This window comes from Mytilus californianus, unplaced genomic scaffold (genome assembly GCF_021869535.1).
Source record: "Mytilus californianus isolate M0D057914Y unplaced genomic scaffold, xbMytCali1.0.p SCAF_7, whole genome shotgun sequence".
Lineage (NCBI taxonomy): Eukaryota > Metazoa > Mollusca > Bivalvia > Mytilida > Mytilidae > Mytilus > Mytilus californianus.
Genome location: NW_026262723.1, coordinates 60,557,858 through 60,580,101, shown reverse-complemented (window position 1 = coordinate 60,580,101; position 22,244 = coordinate 60,557,858). Strand labels below are relative to the sequence as shown.

Genomic DNA, 22,244 nt, shown 5'->3' with positions numbered 1-22,244 from the left:
ATTTAAGAATTTTCTGATAGACCATTGTGTTGCCGAAACCGTACCCTATATCGGCACTATGTCGATTTCACTGTAATCTATTCATGTGCGATACATGCATGGTGCATTGCATGGGTTTCTGGGGGGTTCCTGGTGCTCCGTGAAAAATCTACTGTTTTTTTAATACTTTTGGACAGATTGCATCGCAATCTCTAGATGACGGAAGTAGAAGGCATGCTGGGATATGCTTCCTTTGCCACGTTGGTATGCAGACAGACGTGGAACTGTCAATTTCATCGTTTAAACGTGTTATTTAACAATTGATTAGCATAAAATATATATCTTCCATACAAATACCTTTTGAGCAGTGATTGTATCTCATCCCAGACAAATACTGGTGGGTGAAAAAACAGGTAAAAGTGTGTTATTTGACAGTCGCCGGTATCATTTTTGTACAGAAATGTCATTATTTTATGCTATATTTAGGTCATTTTTATGGTTTTCATTCGACTTCTCGAGACGAAATTCACGCATTTCATTTGTAATGATGAACAGTTAATAAATCACTCATTTTTTTCCATTGGATAAGACGATGTTTGAGGTCCTGTTCAAAAATTTAAGGTTCATCATATCAAAAAAGTAGCAAATCTACAAAAATGGCTGTATTTACAACTCAAAAACTACTTTTTGAGTTCGACAAACCTGTGCATTATGCTCTAGCAGTCACAGATCCAGGATTTTTGAAAGGGGGCATAATTCCCGGTAGTTCCAAGTGTCACAAAACCTCGTGTTAAGTGTCACAGATTGCAGGATAATGAATGACTACAGCAAAGAATATGCATTCCCGTCTTTTACTTTGATACACTAACCATTCAAAAGTGATATCTTCTTGCCCTAGATTTCCAACAGTCGTCCATGTTCCAGTATTCAGTTTTGATGTAAAATCAATTTTCTGTTGATAATTAATAGACGTATTTACACTTGTATGCAAATTTGTCCGCCATTACGTAAAATCACACAGGTTCCGGTAAACTTTGACATCATAATTCAAAACATTTGACGTCAGGCAACAATCACTTTTTAATTGTGACGTCAAATGTTTTGAATTGGTGATTCGGAGTAGATCTAAGGTCATTCGGAGGCAAAATATAGCTAAATACCAAAAGTGTAAATACGTGTATGTGCATTACCCAGCAACGTCCACTTGTATTTGTATTATTTGTATTTTCATCCATCTGATGAGTTAAGCCTCTTTCAACTGATTTTTATAGTTCGTTCTTATGTTGTACTGTTACACCACTGTCCCAGGTTAGGGGGAGGGTTGGGATTCCACTAACATGTTTAACCCCGCCACATTCTGTATGTATGTGCCTGTCCCTCTGTACGCATGTGCCTGTCCCAAGTCAGGAGCCTGTAATTCAGTGGTTATTGTTTGTTTATGTGTTACATATTTGTTTTTCGTTCATTTTTTGTACATAAATTAGGCCATTAGTTTTCTCGTTTGAATTGTTTTACATTGTCATTTCGGGGCCTTTTATAGCTGACTGTGCGGTATGGGCTTTGCTCATTGTTGAAGGCCGTACGGTGACCTATAGTTGTTAATTTCTGTGTCATTTGGTCTCTTGTGGAGAGTTGTCTCATTGGCAATCATACCACATCTTCTTTTTTATATGTAATTTAATGTCAGAGAGGTCTATTTATGATCAAGAACTTTATCTTAGATATCCAAATTTTGAAATTAGGCGTTTATTTACAAAAATTAGAATCAGTGAACATAATTTACTTATAGAAAAGGGCAGATATCTGAATAAACCTCAAGACCAAAGAACATGTTTAACTTGGAACACCATAGAAGATGAAAACCACTTTCTCCTCTACTGTCAAATTTATAATATATTATGTATTAAACTTTTTAATAACATCGTAATAGATAATCCTATATTTCCAAATCTGTCTGATTCTGAAAAACTAGTAGTCCCAGGGTTTCACTAAGGCGAGTCTATAAGTCCTGGACTCGTGAAAATCTATCTAGACTCATCATTTTCAAAACTGGTGTCCAAAGATGCATCAAGATTGTAAAATGTTGTATAAACTGAGCACAAATATCATTATTTTATGACAAAAGTTTGAAAAAATCTAAAATTGATGTCTTTTCCTTACTCTATTTTGTCATAGGAACTGAAATAATAAATGAGATAGCAATATAATTTCATCTTCTCACTGTTGGACTCGCCATGGCCAAAAGTGATGAGTCCCAGACCCAGAACTTGCCTTCAAAAATCCTTAGTGAGAACCCTGTAGTCCTGCTAAATCCTTCAAATATAAACCAAGTGAAAAAAACAGGTTCCTTTATAAAACAGTCTTTAGAGCTGAGGACAGGGGACTCTTAGTTATTTTTGCTTGTATATATATATCAGCATGGTTTAAGAACATCAGTTGTTCGACCTGTTAGTCAAATGCGATTTGTTAAAATATACTTTTCACTTTTTTTGTCTTTTGAAAAATGTTGTTTGTGCTGTATTTAGACCCCTCTACCAAGAAATTTGTTTTATATGCACACGTATAAAAATTGCGGTTTTTATCCAACGCAATCATAGGTTTAAACGTTGTTTTCAATTTAGACTTGTTTATATATATATATATATGTATTAAAATCAGTTTATTTTGTTGTTATTGTTTGTATTTGTCACAAGTATCATGTTTTACTTATATGACAATAAAGAATTAATTAAAAAAAACAAGTGAGATCATAATGTGAAGATTAATCTTTAGCACACACAAAAAGTTTTATTTACTGTTACTTGCTGAAAAAAATAGGACAGCTACATGTAGATCAATTTTTTTTATGATGGGGCACTGTCCAGATTTATGGGAGATTTCCCATGAGAGGTAATGACCTGACTCAAAATTTTCAAATATATATGTTAACTAAATACCTCAAACTTAAAAAATGGTATTGACACATATATATACATGTAGTTCATACATGTATAATAGTTTTATGTATAGCAATAGTATAGTAATAGTCAGATTAAAGCACACACATAGTGTGTACTAAAGGACTTAGTTGTGATAACCAATTGCAAGGATAAAAAATTTTCCATTTTAAATTGGTTATTTCTGATTTATATATAAAAGCAAATAATTATGATATGGTTTGAATAGGTAAATTAAAAAATGTTTAAGTTCTTAGACCACATTCATTCTGTGTCAGAAACCTATGCTGTGTCAAATATTTAATCACAATCCAAATTCAGTGCTGTATCAAGCTTGAATGTTGAGTCCATACTTGCCCCAACAGTTCAGGGTTCGACCTCTGCGGTCGTATCAAGCTGCGCCCAGCGGAGCATTTTATTTAAACTGTAAGTATCAAACTCAGAAATACTATAACAGAAGTCATATGGCATGTATTGATCAAGTGAGATTCCAAAATATTGTTTTTTATGGGTGCCTCTCTCTCAAATCAAGAGCATTGACAGCTACATTTTGTATTATTATCGATCATAAAATGGTTTGTATCATTATTTAGCATAGTATGTTTTTATGCCCCACCTACGATAGTAGAGGGGCATTATGTTTTTTTTTCTGTCTGTGTGTCCGTTCGTTCGTCTGTCCCGCTTCAGGTTAAAGTTTTAGTCAAGGTAGTTTTTGATGAAGTTGAAGTCCAATCAACTTGAAACTTAGTGCACATGTTCCCTATGATATGATCTTTCTAATTTTAATGCCAAATTAGAGTTTTGACCCCAATTTCATGGTCTACTGAACATAGAAAATGATAGTGCGAGTGGGGCATCTGTGTACTATGGACACATTCTTGTTTGAAGTTAGTATATACATGTATATATATTGCAATTAAGAAAGATATTTACAAATTGTTGTATACATGTAATTTTTATTTTCAGATTCAAAACATGAGAGTAAAAGAAATAGACAAAACAGCCAATGTGGCTTGGTCACCAGAGAAGCAGTTTCCAGTGTATGTTGTGGCAGGTACAGCTGCACAACAGCTGGATGCAACATTCAGGTATTAATCTGTATGATTAGACCACTTTAGAGCCATATTTTGACTGTAGCATAGACATGAATAAATATAACATCAGCTATTTTTATGCCCCCATCCATCAGTTAGTCCATCAGTCGTCTTCGGTTTCTCGATGCTACATTGTAAGATCAAATACTTTAATAGTACATAAAGCATACATTGTAGTACACAAAATTTTCTAGTGAGAACCCTGAAATGTCTTCTCAGTGAGCAAATTCAGCACTTGGTGAAACTACGTATTGGTATTTAACACATCTAATTATCTACAAGAAAAGGATGCTCAGTCATACATATTCACATTCAAGCTGTAATGGATAATAATTTATGTCATTCATTGTTATACATTCAACTAGTTGTGTTACATGTAAAGTGTGCTACTTTATAATAGATAATCATGATAACCTTTTGTACTGACTGGTTTTTTGATAAAAATCAGAACTTCCAGAACATAAGGCAGCATTCAGCATCCACTGCTTCCAACTCAGTTGGCCAACTAGAGTAGTATATATTGTACTTCAGCTTTATCAGAAAATGCAAGTTCTTGGAATGAAAATTACACTTTCTAAATTTGCTTGTGTCCGAACGCTTTTCTGTTAAGTGTTCAAAGAAAAATTTGCCGCTTTTATAGTAATGATTTGATGTCCACTTTTTATTGCAGTACCACAGCAGCTTTAGAAATTTATCATTTGGACTTGTCAGATTCGTCACTCCATATGCCATTAGTGGCCAGTATACCATCAGAACATAGGTAAATATGTGTTGCAGTAAAATACTTTCAGCCCACAGGCAAAATTTGCTCTGACACGTGAATTTGACATGAATCTCACGTGAAAAAATTCATATGAAATTCACCTCAAATGAGCTTATATATGAAGTTCAAGTGAATTGAGGTTGACATGAATCTCACATGAACTTGAAAAACCAAAAAAATGGTATTTTTCATTATTTTAATTAAATTTGAAAATTTGGATGTTATTTGAATATTGTTATTTGAAACTTCAGGTTAGTATTTCCCTGTGTATGTTGTACATTAGGCATTATACGGGTTGTTTTTTTTAACCCCCAAATTGAATCATGGTCATTCTGACATTAAACTCTTCAAGAATTTATCAGAACACATGAACAAAGTCTCTATACTCAACAATCACTTATTATACTCCATTCAACAAAGTAATGGTAGTATATAGTATTTGAACTGTCTGTCAGTCATCTTGGTTTACAGATGTTTAATCACATCTTCATATCAGATGGCAACCCTACTTGGATATATGGTCACGTTCAATGAGATAAAAGAGAAAATAATCTTTCCTAAAAAAAAAAACACTCTTCCCTTTATTCCCTTTAATAAGGGGGGGCTTTGGGTTTGCTAATTTGCTGTCTAACGGTTCTTAATTATTATACTCTCACTCTTGTATGTTGCAGTCGTCTTGTCTGTCTGTTAATACTTCCATACTTTCAACAAATATATTTCTGTCACACTGTCCTCAGAACTACCTAATAGAATGACTTGGTCAGCACCTTGACAGTAATGAGTTGTTATATTCCAGTGCTTGATGCAAGTTGATGGATCTGTCAGACTCTTTTGTCCTGTTTGCTGATACTTTGAATTTTAAAAAGGGGGTGTACTTATCATGCAATTTGTTGAAGACAATAGTTGAAAAATAATTAAATGAACTTTCAACTATTGTTTGTTTTATTTATCCAAATTAAACAGCAAATTTATAATTTCTCCTTTTAACATGAAGAAAAAACTAGAACTGGACTTAGCCAATGTTGCCATATGTGCTTTTATATTGTATCTTGCAGTGTATTGATAAATCAGTAGAATAGAGATCTGTATGATGTAAATATTTTTTTTTAAAGATATCACTACAGTTTCAGGGTAGACAAACAGACATGCACATGTTTTGTTATGCTTGCTATTAAAGTTGGGAAGGCTTTGCAAATGTTAAGGATCATTATGATGCGAAAGTTAACTTTTATACAAATATTATGTCTCAAAATTAAGGGGATATTGCAAAAATGTTCTAAACTGGTGGAAAAATCAAAACTAGAATTTTTTTTAGTGGCAACTTTAATAGTGGAACCCTTGATAGTTCTAGAAGTTTTCTTGAAACTTTGAAAACAATGAACTGTCATGAAGATCATTATAAGACAAAACCACATGAAACACTAATTAAAAGACAAAGTAGGAATTAAGCTCTAAATGCCGATCAGATGGTTATTATCTATCACTGCATAAGTCACTGTTAAGTCCAAAATTGTGAAACACTTCATATACCTTCAGCTTTAAGATGACTGGTAACAAAAATAATTTTTAAGATGGATTTTTCTTTTAAGTGATTATTATTTTTTCCTAAAGTTGTATGGGGTTCCCATTGAATATCAGAAGAATGGCTGTTTTTTTAAATGATTATTTCTGTATCATAGGTTCCATAAAGTTGTATGGGGTTCCCATGGGATGTCAGAAGGATCCTCAGGAGTGATTGTAGCTGGTGCTGATAATGGTAACCTATTTTGTTATGATGGAGCCAGCATGATCAAAGGATCTGACAAATTATTGTTCAAACAAGACAAGCATGTTGGAGCTGTCAAAGCATTAGACTTTAACAATTTTCAGGTATAGTCTATATTTATGTATCTTATATGAATAGAAGGAGATGTAGGGTATACAGCAGTGAGACAGGAACTCAACAACACTTAAACTAAAAGGTATCTAGAGATCAATATATGGCCTTCAATAAATAGAAAAATGTCTAGACAATATGTCAAGGTCTTGATGCCCAGAGTCGAGAAAAGTTTTGAATTTGTTTTTATAGAGACCATCACAGATCGACAAAAAAAAAATCATCATTTTGGAAGTTCCTCATTTTGAGCAGGCACATGAACATGTTGATGGGTTAAAGCATGGTTAGCATAGTGGAATCAAATCATACACTATATCATAAAAGGCAATATACAATTTTTATCCCAAAGACAATGTACACTAAGTATTACAAAATGCATAACATGTCCCTTTTCACAAATGACAATATACAAACTAGATAAATCTTTTACATTACAGAACCACCAGCATTACATACACAATAAGAAAGTTAAAACTTCAATTCTTGAAAAATCTTGTTCCAGATTCTGTGCAATATATTAAATTAAGTCTACTTAATTTAAAATATGATTTGATTTTGTTTTGATAAATACTGTATTTAAGACATGTTTGAAATGAACATTACACATAATTCTTTTTTTACAGAGTAATTTACTTGCTTCTGGAGCATCTGAATCTGAGATATTTATCTGGGATCTTAATAAATCAGAAAGTCCTATGACACCCGGAGCTAAGTCACAGGTAATGGTACTGTGCAGTGATTCATATAAGAGCATGTTTTTACAATAGAAAATACTTTACATAAAATATTGTAAGATAGATTTATAGATAAGTGATGTGTGAAGTATAAAGATTTCAGTGTATTTTTAAACAGATACAGTCATTCTAATTATTGAAAATTTTGCAGCATAGAATTTTCCTTAGCGAGACAATCTAAAAGTTTCCTATCACTTTATTTTCTGAATCTTTAAGTTTTCATCCACAATTTGGAGATGAATAACTATGTTGCCATTGATTATTGAAAGTTGTATAGTTCAACATAAAATGAAAGAAAAATACTGAAATTGGTATTGTAAAATACCAGCTTCCTGTTGTAAAGACCATTGAATTATGTGAAAGGGGTTCAACTTGTTCAAAATGCAAAAGAAACATATAAGCTGCACAAAGAAGAAGAATGCTTTAAGAACCTAAATTTTGAAACAATCAAATAAGATTGATAGACAATTCCAATAACTTAAAATGTTTGTGGAAAAAAATCTAAATAATTTTAGAAAATGTATATTTTTTAAGTATAGTTTTCCTGCCAAAGGTCGATGGTTCACTCTGGGCACTACAGCTTCCTACAACAAAAACTGAATGCCTTGAAATAACGAATAGTGCTGAAAGTGGTGTTAAACACCAATCAATCAATTTTTTAAGTATAATTTGTTTTTAATAGTTTTTGCTTCATTTTGATTGAAGTACAGTGTACACCATGAATGTTTTTAAATGTATGTTTTAAATTGAAACAAAATATAAGTTTTTATACCCTCTATTTTTCTATATCAGCCACCAGAAGAAGTTTCTTGTGTGTGTTGGAACAGACAAGTACAGCATATATTAGCTTCAACATTTGGTTCTCGTTGTGTTGTATGGGATCTGCGTAAAAATGAACCAATTATCAAAGTCAGCGACAGCATGTCCAGAGTAAGTTCATGTCAATGAGTTATGTATTTGATCCTGAAACTATAAAAGAAAATCTCATTCCTATTGGTTGAAAGATGTCCTATAGGATGCTTAACACACATTACAATGTTGAACTAAAAGTATTGTGTAAAAACTAATTTTATTTTCATTTTCACCTACAAAAATGTTACAAAACAGCTGTTTAGATGTTTAAACCACTTACATAAATTATTTTAATAACAGAGGTTTTATTAAATTGATTTTCTATAAACATGTTAAGCTCTCATGACAAATCAGTGAACTTAAGCTGACTCAAGTTGTTGAATCAATACAATTATGTTTCCAATCATTTTCAGCAAGCTTGTATTTGTATCAATAAAAAGAGCTGTAGGGTTTATGTCAGAAAACAAATCACCAACAGCTTAAACAAAGGAAACATGTAGAGGTTAATATACGGTCTTGTTGAAGGCCGTACTTTGACCTATAATTGTTAACTTTTTATACATTGTGTCTTGGATGGAGAGTTGTCTCATTGGCACTCATACCACGTCTTCTGATTTATATTCAATGATATGGCTCAATTATAAAGTGCCCATCTGTACAAAACAAAGCTGTTAATGTATTTAACCTAGGCTAGCAGAAACCTGCTACCAACACCAATGTGTATAGTGGACAATTAAAAACATTTTTATGTATACAACTATACCAATGACAAGTTTCCACACTGAATGCAAATTTGATATGTGATGGAGTTTATTTTTTAGGTACTTGACCTTCTTTTTACACTGCAACCACTTTGATACCCATATCTGTCATTCCATCCTCACAAAATTCAACAATTGTTCTTTCTTTCTATTCACAGAATTTAATACAAGCAATGGAATGTGTCAGCAGACAGGACTGGTGCTGACCCTACATTTCTAGTTTATGTGTTTTCATTATTGGTAATATTGTTTTATTTTACAGATTAAGTGTAGTAAAGTAGCTTGGCATCCAGATGTACCCACACAGATGTGTTTATCTTCAGAAGATGACCACACACCAGTCATACAAATGTGGGACCTCAGATATGCTACATCACCAGTTAAAACATTTGAAAATCATCAAAGGTAAAATTCTTGTTAGCAGTCATCCATAGGTCATGCAAACAAAAAAGATTAGTTTGAGGCTTATTTAACAAAAGTAAAAAAGTTTTATGATATCATTATTGATCATATTTTCAAAATTTCATTAGTTGTCTGTCATGGTAGAGATTTACCAGATTTCAACAGAAAAGTATCTTTTCAAAAACAATTTTGATTAGATTAGATAGAGAAACACCATTAACCAAATTGTGTGGTACTGGGTAAAACACAATCCATATCCTGTGTGAATATAGTTTGGCACAAGGGGTTATGCTTATATAATTTCTCTGACTTCAAACTCAAGATTTTGTTGGGAGGGGGGATAAAGAATGACCCTTTGTAATTGACAAATTTTTTTTAGATGATTAAAATGTTTCATTAAATACATTTTGGTGGATTGATTATCATTAACACCATTAACTGCATTTTCTACTCATTAATATGAAATGATTGACAGAATAATGGAAATGGGCAATGAAAATGCAAAATTAGGTGATACATCCTATCATGTACTGGTTTAAGTTCAGTGCACCACCATTTTTTTTCCCCCGTGCAATGTGTTGCATGGGACATAAAAATACCTGGCATTTGTCCGTCTGTCAGACCTCTCAAGCCTTCAAAAAGAAAATTGAACATACAGTATCCATCATTGTTAAGTTTTAAACTGTATGGAGGCAATTGCAGAAACTAAAACAAAATTCTTATAAAATATTGGCAGAAAATACGGGAAAAGAATCAAAATAGATGATCACATGACAACTTTCCTAAAGAATAACAGTTGGATATTTTTCAACTATGTAAACATAATTTGACATCTTTGAATATATTCTAGTGAACAAGGTAGTGTCTTAGTTATCTCAAGTTTCTATCATGAAGTGTAAACATACTATTTCAGAGGTGTTTTAGACATTGCTTGGTGTCCGCAGGATTCAGATTTATTATTAAGTTGTGGTAAAGACAACAGAATATTGTGCTGGAATCCAAACTCTGATGTCCCTGGAGGAGAAGTAAGTACATGTTATCCCATTGATTCTGCATCTTTTCTTTACACATTTTGTGATCTCAGAAAAGCCAATGTCAAAATATTGTCTTTAAATATGGCCAAGTGTATAAACTCATTTTTACAGACAACATAAATGAAATTTTATGAAAAGTACATGGTAACATTGTTTCAATGAATACACTGAATTTTAGAGTTAGTTTTAGTCCTTGCTTAAACGGACCTTCATGTTTTCATCATAAAAAAAAAACATTTAAGAAATATGATTAATACAAATAAAAAAATTATATGTATTTGTATAAGTTTATGACAAAAAAAAGTTTTATTTCAATTTGTAAAATATTAACAAATTATGCAACTTGGATTATGACTATTTCATTTTACATCATCTTCTACCTTATGAAGGCAGACAATTTCTCAGTGGAAAGATAAAAAAACTAAGTAGATGTTGATTTTCAGAGACAGATAATCATTGAATGGTTCTGTGAATGCTTTCATTAGGGTTTTTATGTTGAATTCCAATAGCCATTTTGTAAAATTCATAAGTCTAAAATATTTTTTTCCTTTTGTAGGTGATATATGAATTACCAACTAGTACACAATGGTGCTTTGATGTCCAATGGTGTCCCAGAAATCCTGGTGTTATATCTAGTTCTTCTTTTGATGGACATGTTTCTGTATACTCCTTGATGGGAGGTGGACATCCTATACATATAGCTGATAAGGTAATTATTAATTGAATAATTAAGATATACAGGAATTTTATTATGACTTTATGAAAATAGCACCTGCAACTCAGCAAAACTAGAACATCTCATACAATTAAAATTTCACCAAAGCTGTCTGAGATTTTTTGCATCATGAACTTTCCTCTTCTTAATACATTCTAAATTATTGAGATTGAATAAATCTGATAATCTACGAGTAACTATGTAAGAATCTGTTTCTCTAATGATTATCAAATTAATTTCATTTTTGATAAATGAAAATCCCCTTTGAATGCCTTCCACATTCAAGATTTTTTACGTCATACAAATATAAAGATGTCAATTTCTCGAACTGCTTTTGACCTTTTAACTTAGCCAATCATCTACTGAGTTCATCAGCAACCACAAGTTGATTAGATTTTTTTAAACAAGGGGTCCAGAAAGGGTTGAATTGCCAAAGAATTAGAGAAAATGTTTTATTCTGACCAAAGATGGTAAGAATAAATCTACCATAATCCATATATTTCAAACATGCAAATTGTTGTGGTAAAAGGTAGTATCCTCTTAAAGATAATAACTGATGTGTCCATGGGTAAGACGATGTGTTTCTATACAATCAAATGTTAGGTTAACCTCATGTTCATTAAGTAATTTCTAAATGAAAAGATGAGAAGGCATGTCATAATGTGTGGAATCTTTTTATGATGCACATTGTTTTAATATTTGAAAACAACTAACCATACTGCACACATGAGATATTACCCCATTTTGTCATTTTATCCAGTTTTTCTTTTGATGAGGGGACCTAGATATGAGAGCCAACTCAAGATGTGAATAATGTGAATTAATTATTTAAGTGAAATCATTGATGTAGTAGACTGATCTTATATTGTTTCAAGGGATCAATGTTCTGTGCAAACTAAAGACACTGTTTTAATATCTTCATTGTTTCACTAGTGTAGATTAAAACAGTTCTGATTTTTTTTTTTTTTTAATGAAGTTCATTATCCAGATGTTAGGATGGTTGCTAATAATGTGACATAATGATTGCAGTATAAAACATCCCATTCTCTGTGCTGCCAGGTAAATTTTGTCAGTTACCATTTTCAAAAACTAACTATTTAGGATTGGAATCAGTACATGTGCAATGACAATAACTAATGCATTCAGAACTCAGCATTTAGAAGAATAATCCAATTAAGGGGAAAAAGACACATACAAGTTTGATATTTGATTTTGTGGTTTTGCAAAAATCTGCATACAAGCCTATAGAAAATTTGTACTTTGTTGGTGCAAAACTTTTGTACCGTAAAACTTAGGATAACTAAGCTTAGTATGCAGATGCATCATGGGCTAGGGCTATGTCACATACTTAAGTCAGGTCAGTCTGTCCTTGACTTTGACCTTTGACCACTCTTGATAGTAAAACCTCATCTAATTCGTGTTTGGCTCATAACTTTTTTATGGCCCCACTTCAAAGTTGTCGGACAATATAGTTTTACCCTTATCCGTTATGAGTTGCAGATGGGATTACAATTCATTCAGCTCTGCTGATGTTTGCCGTAACAATGGGCTTTGGACTTTGAAAACATTTTGTGAAAATAATAGTTATACACACTTTTTTTCTAAATGCCTTTACTTATTGAGCTGATTTTTTGTGTGTGTGAGTCTACTATGAAGAGTTACAGATGGAGTTCCATTGATTTTTGCTTTGGACTTTGAAAAGTTTGTGAAAATAACAGTTATACCAACTTTTTTTCTAAACACCATTACATATTGAGTTGATTTTTGTCTCGCCTTGACAAAGTCAAAAAGCAAGACATAGGTATGCTGTTTCCGGCGGCGGCGTCAACAATGTATTAGTTTGTGATTAGGTCTAGTTCATGGTGAACCACTAGTGGTAGGTCAATGATATTTGGTATGGAAGTGTATTAGCATTGGCACATCTCATTACCGTGGAGATTATTTGGCCCCGCCCCCTCAGTCAAGGTCTATTGACTTTGAAACTTTGCTTAGTTTACATGTATTAGTTTGTGATTAGGTCAGTTTATGGGGAACCACTAGTGGTAGGTGAATGATATTTGGTATGCAGTTGTATAAGCATTGGCATATCTCATTTCCATGGAGATTATTTAGCCCCGCCCCCTCATTCATGGTCTATTTACTTTGAAATTTTTGCTTAGTTTTCATGTATTAGTTTGTGATAAAGTCAGTTTATGGGGAACCACTAGTGGTAGGTCAATGATATTTGGTATGCAGTTGTATAAGCATTGGCATATCTCATTTCCATGGAGAATATTTGGTCCCTACCCCTCAGTCATGGTCTATAGACTTTGAAACTTTTGCTTAGTTTACATGTATTAGTTTGTGATTAGGTCAGTTTAAGATGAACCACTAATGTTAAGTCAATGATATTCGGTATGCAAGTTTCATTTCCATGGAGATTAAATAACCCCACCTGGTTCATTGACTTTGAAACTTTTACATAGTTTACAAGTTAATGTTTGTGTTTAGGTTTGTTTAAAGGGAACGACTTATGAAAAGTCAATGGTATTTGGTTTGCAGTTGTATTAACATTGGCACATCTCATTTCCATGGAGATTGTTTAGTGCTGTACCTTCAGTCATGGGTCATTGACTTTGAATATTTGCATAACTTACATGTTAAAGTATTGCTATTTTAATTTCAACATTTGCATTATCAAAATAACAAATAGGCGAGACATATCTCTGTGTTAACAGTTTATTAGATGTGAGTCTACTTTGATGAGTTACAGATTGAATTTACGTTTGGTTCCGCTCTGCTGATTTTTGTTTAAATTACAGGCTTTGGACTTTGAAAATTTCATGAAAATAGCATTATACACACTTTTTTTTTCGAAATGCCTTCACATATTGGGCTGATTTGTAGTATGTGAGTAAACTATGATGAATATCAGATGGGGTTTACGTGTGGTCCAGCTCTGCTAGTTTTTTTCCAAAACAACGGGCTTTGGACTTTGAACATTTTGTGAAAATTACAGTTATATGGACTTTTTTTCTAAGTGCCTTCACATATTGAGCTGATTTTTAATTTGTGAGTCTACTATGGTGAGTTACAGATTGAGTTTACTTCTGGTTACGCTCCACTGATTTTTGCCGAAATTACTGGCTTTCGACTTAAAAAATTACGTGAAAATAACAGTGATACAGACATTCATTCTCAAATTTCCACTCTTAAATATAAGCTTTATTAGCGAGTGGGGCCATTTGTGTCATTAAACACATCTAGTTTACTTCAAACATTGTTATCCAAACTTGTTATGCGGTTGCATCATGGGCTGGGGTGTGTCATATACCAAAGTCAATCACTTTGACCTTTGACCCTATGATAGTAAAACCTTATCCCATTCGTGTCCTTTTCATACCTTTTGTACCATAAATTTTGGTTAACCAAACTTGGTATGCAGTTGCATCATAGGCTTTGGGTGTGTCATATACCAGTCAGGTCATTCTGACCTATGACCCCTATGATATGTAAACCTTGTCTGAATTTTATTCTCTGATACATCATGGGATGGGGGGTGCCATATATCAAAGTCAGGACCTTGACTTTGACCTTTGACCACTATGATAGTAAAACATTGTTAGCTACTAATTTGTGTTTGGTGCATAACTCTTGTACTGTAGCACTGAGACTGAGAAAACTTTGCATTACATTTTCAGGTTATAGTTTTCTGTTAAGGTAGTTAACCTTTAAGCTTTAAGCATCATGGTTATATGATGGTATATTGCTTGAATCATGTGATGCTATCTAAAACTTTTTTGTTAAAAGATTGTGTTATGATAAACAATATGGTATTTCAAAATTCCCTGTTTACTATGATTCTAAATAAAATGTGTGATGGAGAACACTCTCTACAAAGATGTGTTCACATCAACTAGAAAGTTAGTACACATGTTCATTATGATTTGAACTTTTAAATCAACATTCCAAATCATGGTATTGACCGCGATTTTGCTGTTCACTGAACATAGAAATGTGATAAACCAACTTACATGTTCATGTTAAATTGTTTTGTTAATGTAGTTTACCATGAAATTGTGATCACATCAACTTCAAACATACAAATATGATGTGAATTTAAAAAAAAGTTTATTGCAAAATTACAGTTTTTACTCTAATTTCACGGTTCAGAATCACTGAACATGAAATGTAATAGTGTGATTGGGCATGGTTTCCTATAGACACATACTCTTTTTTTTGTAATTTTAATCATTTGATGTTAATAGTTATAATTTGCAGTCATTTCAGATATTTTGTCCAGGAATTGTAACTTTTTTCACCATTAAATAACGTCACTGTCAAGAAACAAATTTTATGTATGTTGGTAATATGTAAAATTTTGTAGTAAATAAAGAAAAGAGTATGAACTTAGATATTTAAATTATTTTCTTTCAATGTATTTAATTTTATGTGCTATGAACTTTAAATAAGTATACTGAAATTCATTGTTTAAATACAAACTGAAGCCCTTTAAGTTTGAAAGGTTTAAATTCAATATAGATTACACAAAGGTCATGAAATAGGACCTTTAAATAACATGGTGTAGATGATAAGATATCTAAGGAATCGTGGCATTTATGTTATATAAGGTATATTTAGTATGGAAGGACAAATTGTAAATAATGGATATTATGAGCATTGTCCAGTATTTCAAAACTATCATGAGGTAGGTTGTTCAAAAAATTTGTTTTTATATGTCCAGGTTCCAAAAGAAGAATTAAATTTGTTTGCTCCATCTGTCATTGTTGTAATTTGCACAGTGACCTTGTAAACTTTACCAATTTCATCTCTATGTTTTGGGGATTTAAATGATCTTTTTTTTTTTGCTCAATAATATTTCAAACAATTTTTTGGCTCAATAATATTCAAACAAGGTCAAATATGAATCATTCTGCTTAACGTCCTTTATGAGTTGAAGTTCAGTTCTGATTCTAGATAATATAAAATTGGCAAAACAGCTGGATTTATGCCCTTAATAATTTTCAGAATTTGTTAAAAAGGCCTTGAAAACACTCAATCAAGATGGGTTTTTTTTTTGGCATAAACTATTAATCAATAGTTCTTACAAATCAAGAAGTCTAGTAAGAGTCAACCTAAAAAAATTCAGCCATCAACTTTCTTTTATAGAATTTGTTTAATTCTTTGGAAAAATCCCTTGCTGTATTTCTGTGGATTTTACAGGTTTAGGTATTAGAGGTCTGATTCTCACTTTTACAATTTACATTAAATATTTATTTTTCAACAAATTTTATGAGGATTATTTTTCATTTCCTGTTTACAATCTTCTGAATGGATGTCAGTATATCGAACATAACTTGACATCAGCATGCTACAAAGGACATTATGTACTGTAATTTCAAAATAGAATTAAAATGTTGTTTTTGTATTTACAGGTAGCAGATTCTTTCCAGAGTAATGATCCATTTGCCCAGGCTGCTGCTGCACATCAAGTACAACAGACACAGAATGTTATGCCCCTTCAAAAACCTCCAAAATGGCTCAGAAAACCTGTTGGTGCATCCTTTGGTGTAAGTAATGTTTTATTATATCTTTATTTTTAACTCGGATTTTTTGTTTTTTCATCTGTATATTGTAAGTAGAAACATATTCCAAAGACATCTTTTAGAAAAAAAGTTATTTTCTCACTAAGGTAAAAACTTTATGAATGTTTTTTTGTTTTTGTTTTTGTTTTTTTATTATTGTAGTAAATAGTATACCATGGTTGTTTGGTTTTTTTTTTTGACAAAAGGGTTATTACCATAAAGCATATTTTCATATTTTTATTTCAGTTTGGTGGTAAACTGGTCAGTTTTGAAAGTTCCAGTAGCACAACACAGCAGCCCTCACCAAAGAATGTATATGTTAGCCAGGTAGTAACAGAGACTGAACTATTGAATAGTTCTTCACAGTTGGAACAAGCTTTATTAAATGGACAATATGTGGAATTCTGTGCCATGAAATCTGCAAATAGTTCTGATGAGATCCAGGAAAATATATGGAACTTCCTCAGGGTAAATAGTTATAGGACATTTTGAATTGATTTATACAGCAAAGATTACACATCTGGCCTTACAGTCATAAAAATTTCGAGCAAGATTATGGTACTCAGACTCATCAACCAATCAAAATACTGGATTTGGTGTTTCAAGCACAAATTTTGTACTCAGAGCACTGAGTAAAGTTTTATGACAGAGAGTCCTGTTCTCTTCTTGCATATCAATTTTACTTGCAACATAATTAACCAACTAATTTTCAGTAGAAAAATCATGTGCATATTTATTGTAGCGAATGTGTAAAACTTGGATCTTCCCACTATAGAAATTGAGAAAATTACAAAAATAAATCTCTGCAAAGTTGACTGGAAAGGGCTTAATGCAAAATAAAGTATCCATGAAAAATAAGTTGGTTTATAATCTTCTGTTTAAATATATTTTGACTATGTCAGATCTAAATGGTTTTGATTGAACTTAAGTAAAATCGCCTGATTCTTTTAAGTGACAGTGATAAGATGCTAAATTAGGTAGAATGCAAAGATGTTTTGTGACATATTGCTAAATATGTTAGTGACATGATATTTTGTGATACCAGAAGCATGTTCAGGGAAGTGCACACTTCCAATGAACTCCAGAGTTGAGCATTACATTAATGAATCGTCTGTTGCAGATAAAACAATGATAAATGGATATATACATGTATATAAAAAAAATTAGAAGTCAAAAAAGGAAAATAAATACTGATAGAATCAAATGCTTGTCAATTTCCAGTCAATTCATAGACATTAATATATGTGTGCTATGTTTTTATTATTTCTGTACCAGGGTAACTGCAAATTTAACTGTTTTATTGTGTATTATAGGTGAATTTTGAAAAGGAGCCAAGAGAACACTACATAGGACTCCTGGGGTATGATAAAACAGAACTAGCCAGAAAGGTAATTTATCTTCTTTACATTGATATAACCAAATTAAACACAATAAACTTGTAATAGATGGTCAGTAAGATTTAATATCTAGCAAAGAATTCCTATCAAAGAAGTGCTTGTGGTCATCTTTAATTTGCAGTTCTGTATGAGTTTTAAAGCTTTTACTCTATTTTGAAGGACTCATTTGACTTAGTATAGGAAAACATTGAAGACACTTTTTCTTTGCTTTTTATCAGTTTGAAATTGTATATGATGAAATATGCCTGATGTTTTCACTTCAAGGTTAAGTTATAAGAAAAATCTGGCATTCGATAATCAGTTGCTTATTTGATATCAGTAATGTGATAATGAATTTATGTGTAGTACAATTCATGAAAATGTCACAATTTTTCGACTAAAACACAGGGATTGATTGGGAAAAATGAATTGGGAATAGGATAGATATAAAAATTTTGTCAAACAATTGACAGTATCTATATTTATTTAAGTCAGATTTCACTATATTTCTGTTTTGATATAGAAGTTGTAAAGCCATGTCTCCTTAAACAATTAATGCAAATGTTTTTTCTAAACTATTTTGATTTTTGGATTTTAAAAATTAAACTTTGTAGGACACTATATATTAATTTGACGTAGCCCCAAGCTTATGACATGTAAGTTATCTTGCGAGTCAACATGCATATGGTCATATAAAAAGTATATTACTAGATTATTAAATTGCATAAAGATTACATGTAGTTATAATAAAAAAATGAGAAAAGTTCTTAAAAATTATCTGAATCCCATGTGGATGAATGAATCTTTCTTGATAAGTAATTAATTTAACTCGTTTTTTGTTCAGGTTGCAGAACATATATCAGCAGATCCTCATTATGAATCACAAGGTGTGGATGCAGAGGAGCTAGCTCAGAGAATGACACAGTTACATACTGCTGTAAGTCTACATCAATCTTACATGCTAATAATTACATCTCTAGAAGTCTATTATTGCTTAAATTCACTTCATTTGGATAGTTTTCTCATTGGTAGTCATACCACATCTCCTTATTTTATATTTATACTGAGAATCAATTAATTTTGTTCAGTATTGAGTGGTTTATCATAATCAAAGAAAAAACATTGATGCTAGGAAAAAGACACACCACAATTATGAAATTTTGGGGTAAAAAAACTATAATTTCCATGTTTACATTTTTCTGGAAAAAATTTCAGAAGTCCTTTATTTTGAATGGAAAGCCTGTTGCTTAGAAAAGGAAGCTCATATATATTTCTTTTTGTTGACTTTTACGTCAAATTTTATAAAAAAAAATAATTTTATTATAGGATGGTGTTGCAGCATCTGGAGGTCAGGCCTCTCCAAATGTAGGGTCAAAGGTCAGTATTTATTGCACATTTCTTCATGTTACTGCCTTACTTGTTGTTAAAAATAGTATTTCATATTTTCTTTTCGTTGTTCTGACAGAATGGCACCATTACTTTCATTCACAAAGACATATTAGCATTATATCATTTAAGCAAAGACTGAGTAGCAAAATAAAAAAATGCAATGTAAAATCAGCTGTTTTAGTGTGACATTGTCTCATGTTATTATTTTTTATTGTTGACTTGATGCTTCCAAACTTCATTAGCTTTTGATATTTGATATTCATTACAGATAGGTAATTTTTTTGTTTTTTCAGACACCAGGTAGTAGAGATGATATATCGAGTGGAAATATATCGGACACTTTTGATGATATAGCCGCTGCAAATGCTCAGCAAGAGAAAGTAGAACAAACGCCACTCAATATATCTACTGAGGATGGTTAGTGGAACTCTTTGACTCCAAATTGTTTAATTTCAAATTTTAAGCAGCTTGTTAACTATTTTATCTTGAAGGAGAAAAAAATTTTACTTGAAAAGTTAGATCAAATAATGGTCTAGCAGTTTTGCATACACATGTTTTTCGGGAATTCCATCTGAAAATGATACACAGCATTCTTATGAGCTGTGCCCAACTAATTTCAATGAGCAATATATTTTTGCGACTTTTGCAAGTAGTAAAATAATGGGAATATGTAAACTTTGATATTCTATTATATAGATACAAGAAAAATAGTAAATCATTGAAAATAAATCTCTGTAAAGTCTGCTGGAAGGGTCAAACTCGAAATAACGTATCTGTGAAAACAAAATTTACCTGTTTCAGATCCTGAAGGATATCTCTGTCAAGCTTTGCTAATGGGGAACTTTGAAGCTGCAGTAGAACTTTGTTTATGTGAGAACAAAATGGCAGAGGCAATTTTACTTGCTATAGCTGGTGGTCCAGAACTATTACAGAGGACCCAGAAAAGATATTTTGCTAAAAATAATGGCAATATTAGCAGGGTAAGTAGGTGGAGATATAACTCTTATAAGTCAAAGTATAATTTAGACAAATACAAGTATTGATATAGCTAAGAAATATATGGTTATAAGAATATGATGTAATTGAAGCAGTAAATGTACAAAGTTAATATGGAAAAAATTACTGCAGGATTATGTTAGTTTCAGGGAGAAAATATAGAAACTTTTAAGATTACAAACTTTTTAAGAAGTTCATTATAAAACTTTAAAAAACTTGGAAGCCTTTCTGCATGTTTTCACTGTAAAAATATATTAAGCTAAAAAAGTTTTTTGATTGTTTATAGTTGATATCATCAGTAGTAACACAGAATTGGTCCCACATCGTAGAGAGTTGTGATATTGCTAACTGGAAGGAGGCATTAGCATTGATATTGACTTATGCTTCGTCTGAAGAGTTTGTGCCATTATGTGGTAAGTTGAATGATTTAAGAAATTGTCTTGAAAGAGGTCAAAATGTTCAGTTGACTAAGTATGTTGTTAAAATCAGAGTATAAAGGTCTGACTACAAGTTTTACTCTGAATTGGTCTTTGATAGAAATGGCAATGTGCAACAATCAAATCAAGCATATTTTATCATTTGTTTACCTGATTATAATGGTTTGATAGTGCATTCCATTTTCTGTTTCAATAAACTGAGTATTAGTACTAGGAGTTTAGATTGGTTTAAACTGGGATATATACCAACCAATCCCTTAATTTTTCTTTTGGGGGCACACAATTATATTTAAGGCTATACTTCTAAGGTCCTTAGCTCCTACCTTAAATTAATTTTTGGCACTTATCTTAGTCTCATCTTCACTATTAATTTAGCATTAACCATACACTGAAACTGGTTCAGAAAAATAAAAGAAGAACCTTTAATTTCCTTTAAATTCAATATAACATATAATGAATGTGATGTTTTCTGATTTTAGATAGTCTTGCCAGGAGGTTAGAGAATGAAATGGGAGGTGAATATTCAATGTATGCTAGTCTATGCTATATATGTTCTGGTAACTTAGAGAATTTAGTCCAGAACTGGCTGAACAATACAGAATCCCAGAATTCACCAATAGCTTTAGAGGTAGGTACAAGCAGCTTACACTATGATCAGAATTTGATAATTTGCATGAAAACATAATAATAAATTTGTGAAAAAAAATTATTGTAGTATTGTTACAAAAAAATTCATTGAATCAATTCAGAATTTATGAAATCAACTTCACCAGCTTTCTTTTTATTCCGTCCAATGTTTGTTATACTAAAATGATTTAGAAAACAGCTTATGGATATATCTCTTAATAGCTATCTATGAATGTTAAATATTTTACAAATAGCTTCTTGTGGTATGATCATTACACCCAGACATTTTTAGAAGGGCAACAGATTTTGAGTTCATTATTTTGTGTTCATTTATCTGTTATCAATATTAAAATATGCACAAAAAAGCTTAGTCTTACTTCCAGCCTTCATCAAACTTATCAATGTGCCTATCCATAAAACAAATTAAACATTTTTTTTTTTAAAGTTCTGTCATTTTTTGCAAAGGATATCAATGGTAATTAATAATAAATCTGTTATTTTCAGGATCTTGTAGAGAAAGTAATGATTTTAAGAAAAGCAGTAGAATTATCACGAGGACAGGCCCAGGACATCAGTGGTGGAGCTTTAGCTGATAAATTAAATCAATACTCTAACTTATTAGCAGCTCAGGGAAGTCTAGACACAGCTTTTAGTTACCTAGGAAATTCTACTGATGTAAGTTATAATGTACTTATGCATATTGTTAAGT

General features: G+C 31.8%; 1 protein-coding gene across 5 annotated transcripts in view; it reads left to right on the top strand.

Annotated features, from left to right (window-relative positions):
* Positions 1-207: 207 nt before the first annotated feature.
* LOC127709165 (protein transport protein Sec31A-like) overlaps positions 208-22,244 on the top strand; it is a 33,728-nt gene continuing 11,691 nt past the window's right edge. For 3 of the 5 annotated variants that reach the window (XM_052214521.1, XM_052214520.1, XM_052214519.1), the window contains exons 1-19: positions 217-392; positions 3,882-4,003; positions 4,680-4,769; positions 6,452-6,641; positions 7,272-7,367; positions 8,175-8,312; positions 9,258-9,400; positions 10,311-10,422; positions 10,988-11,140; positions 16,561-16,695; positions 16,957-17,178; positions 18,024-18,098; positions 18,931-19,023; positions 19,413-19,463; positions 19,769-19,892; positions 20,277-20,455; positions 20,758-20,884; positions 21,388-21,536; positions 22,040-22,210. In XM_052214521.1, coding sequence (XP_052070481.1) covers positions 3,891-4,003; positions 4,680-4,769; positions 6,452-6,641; positions 7,272-7,367; positions 8,175-8,312; positions 9,258-9,400; positions 10,311-10,422; positions 10,988-11,140; positions 16,561-16,695; positions 16,957-17,178; positions 18,024-18,098; positions 18,931-19,023; positions 19,413-19,463; positions 19,769-19,892; positions 20,277-20,455; positions 20,758-20,884; positions 21,388-21,536; positions 22,040-22,210 — 2,361 coding nt within the window. In that variant the 5' untranslated portion in view covers positions 217-392; positions 3,882-3,890. Of the gene's footprint in view, positions 393-3,881; positions 4,004-4,679; positions 4,770-6,451; positions 6,642-7,271; positions 7,368-8,174; positions 8,313-9,257; positions 9,401-10,310; positions 10,423-10,987; positions 11,141-16,560; positions 16,696-16,956; positions 17,179-18,023; positions 18,099-18,930; positions 19,024-19,412; positions 19,464-19,768; positions 19,893-20,276; positions 20,456-20,757; positions 20,885-21,387; positions 21,537-22,039; positions 22,211-22,244 lie in introns of all 5 variants that reach the window. The other 2 variants (XM_052214517.1, XM_052214518.1) reach the window with 2 other exon arrangements.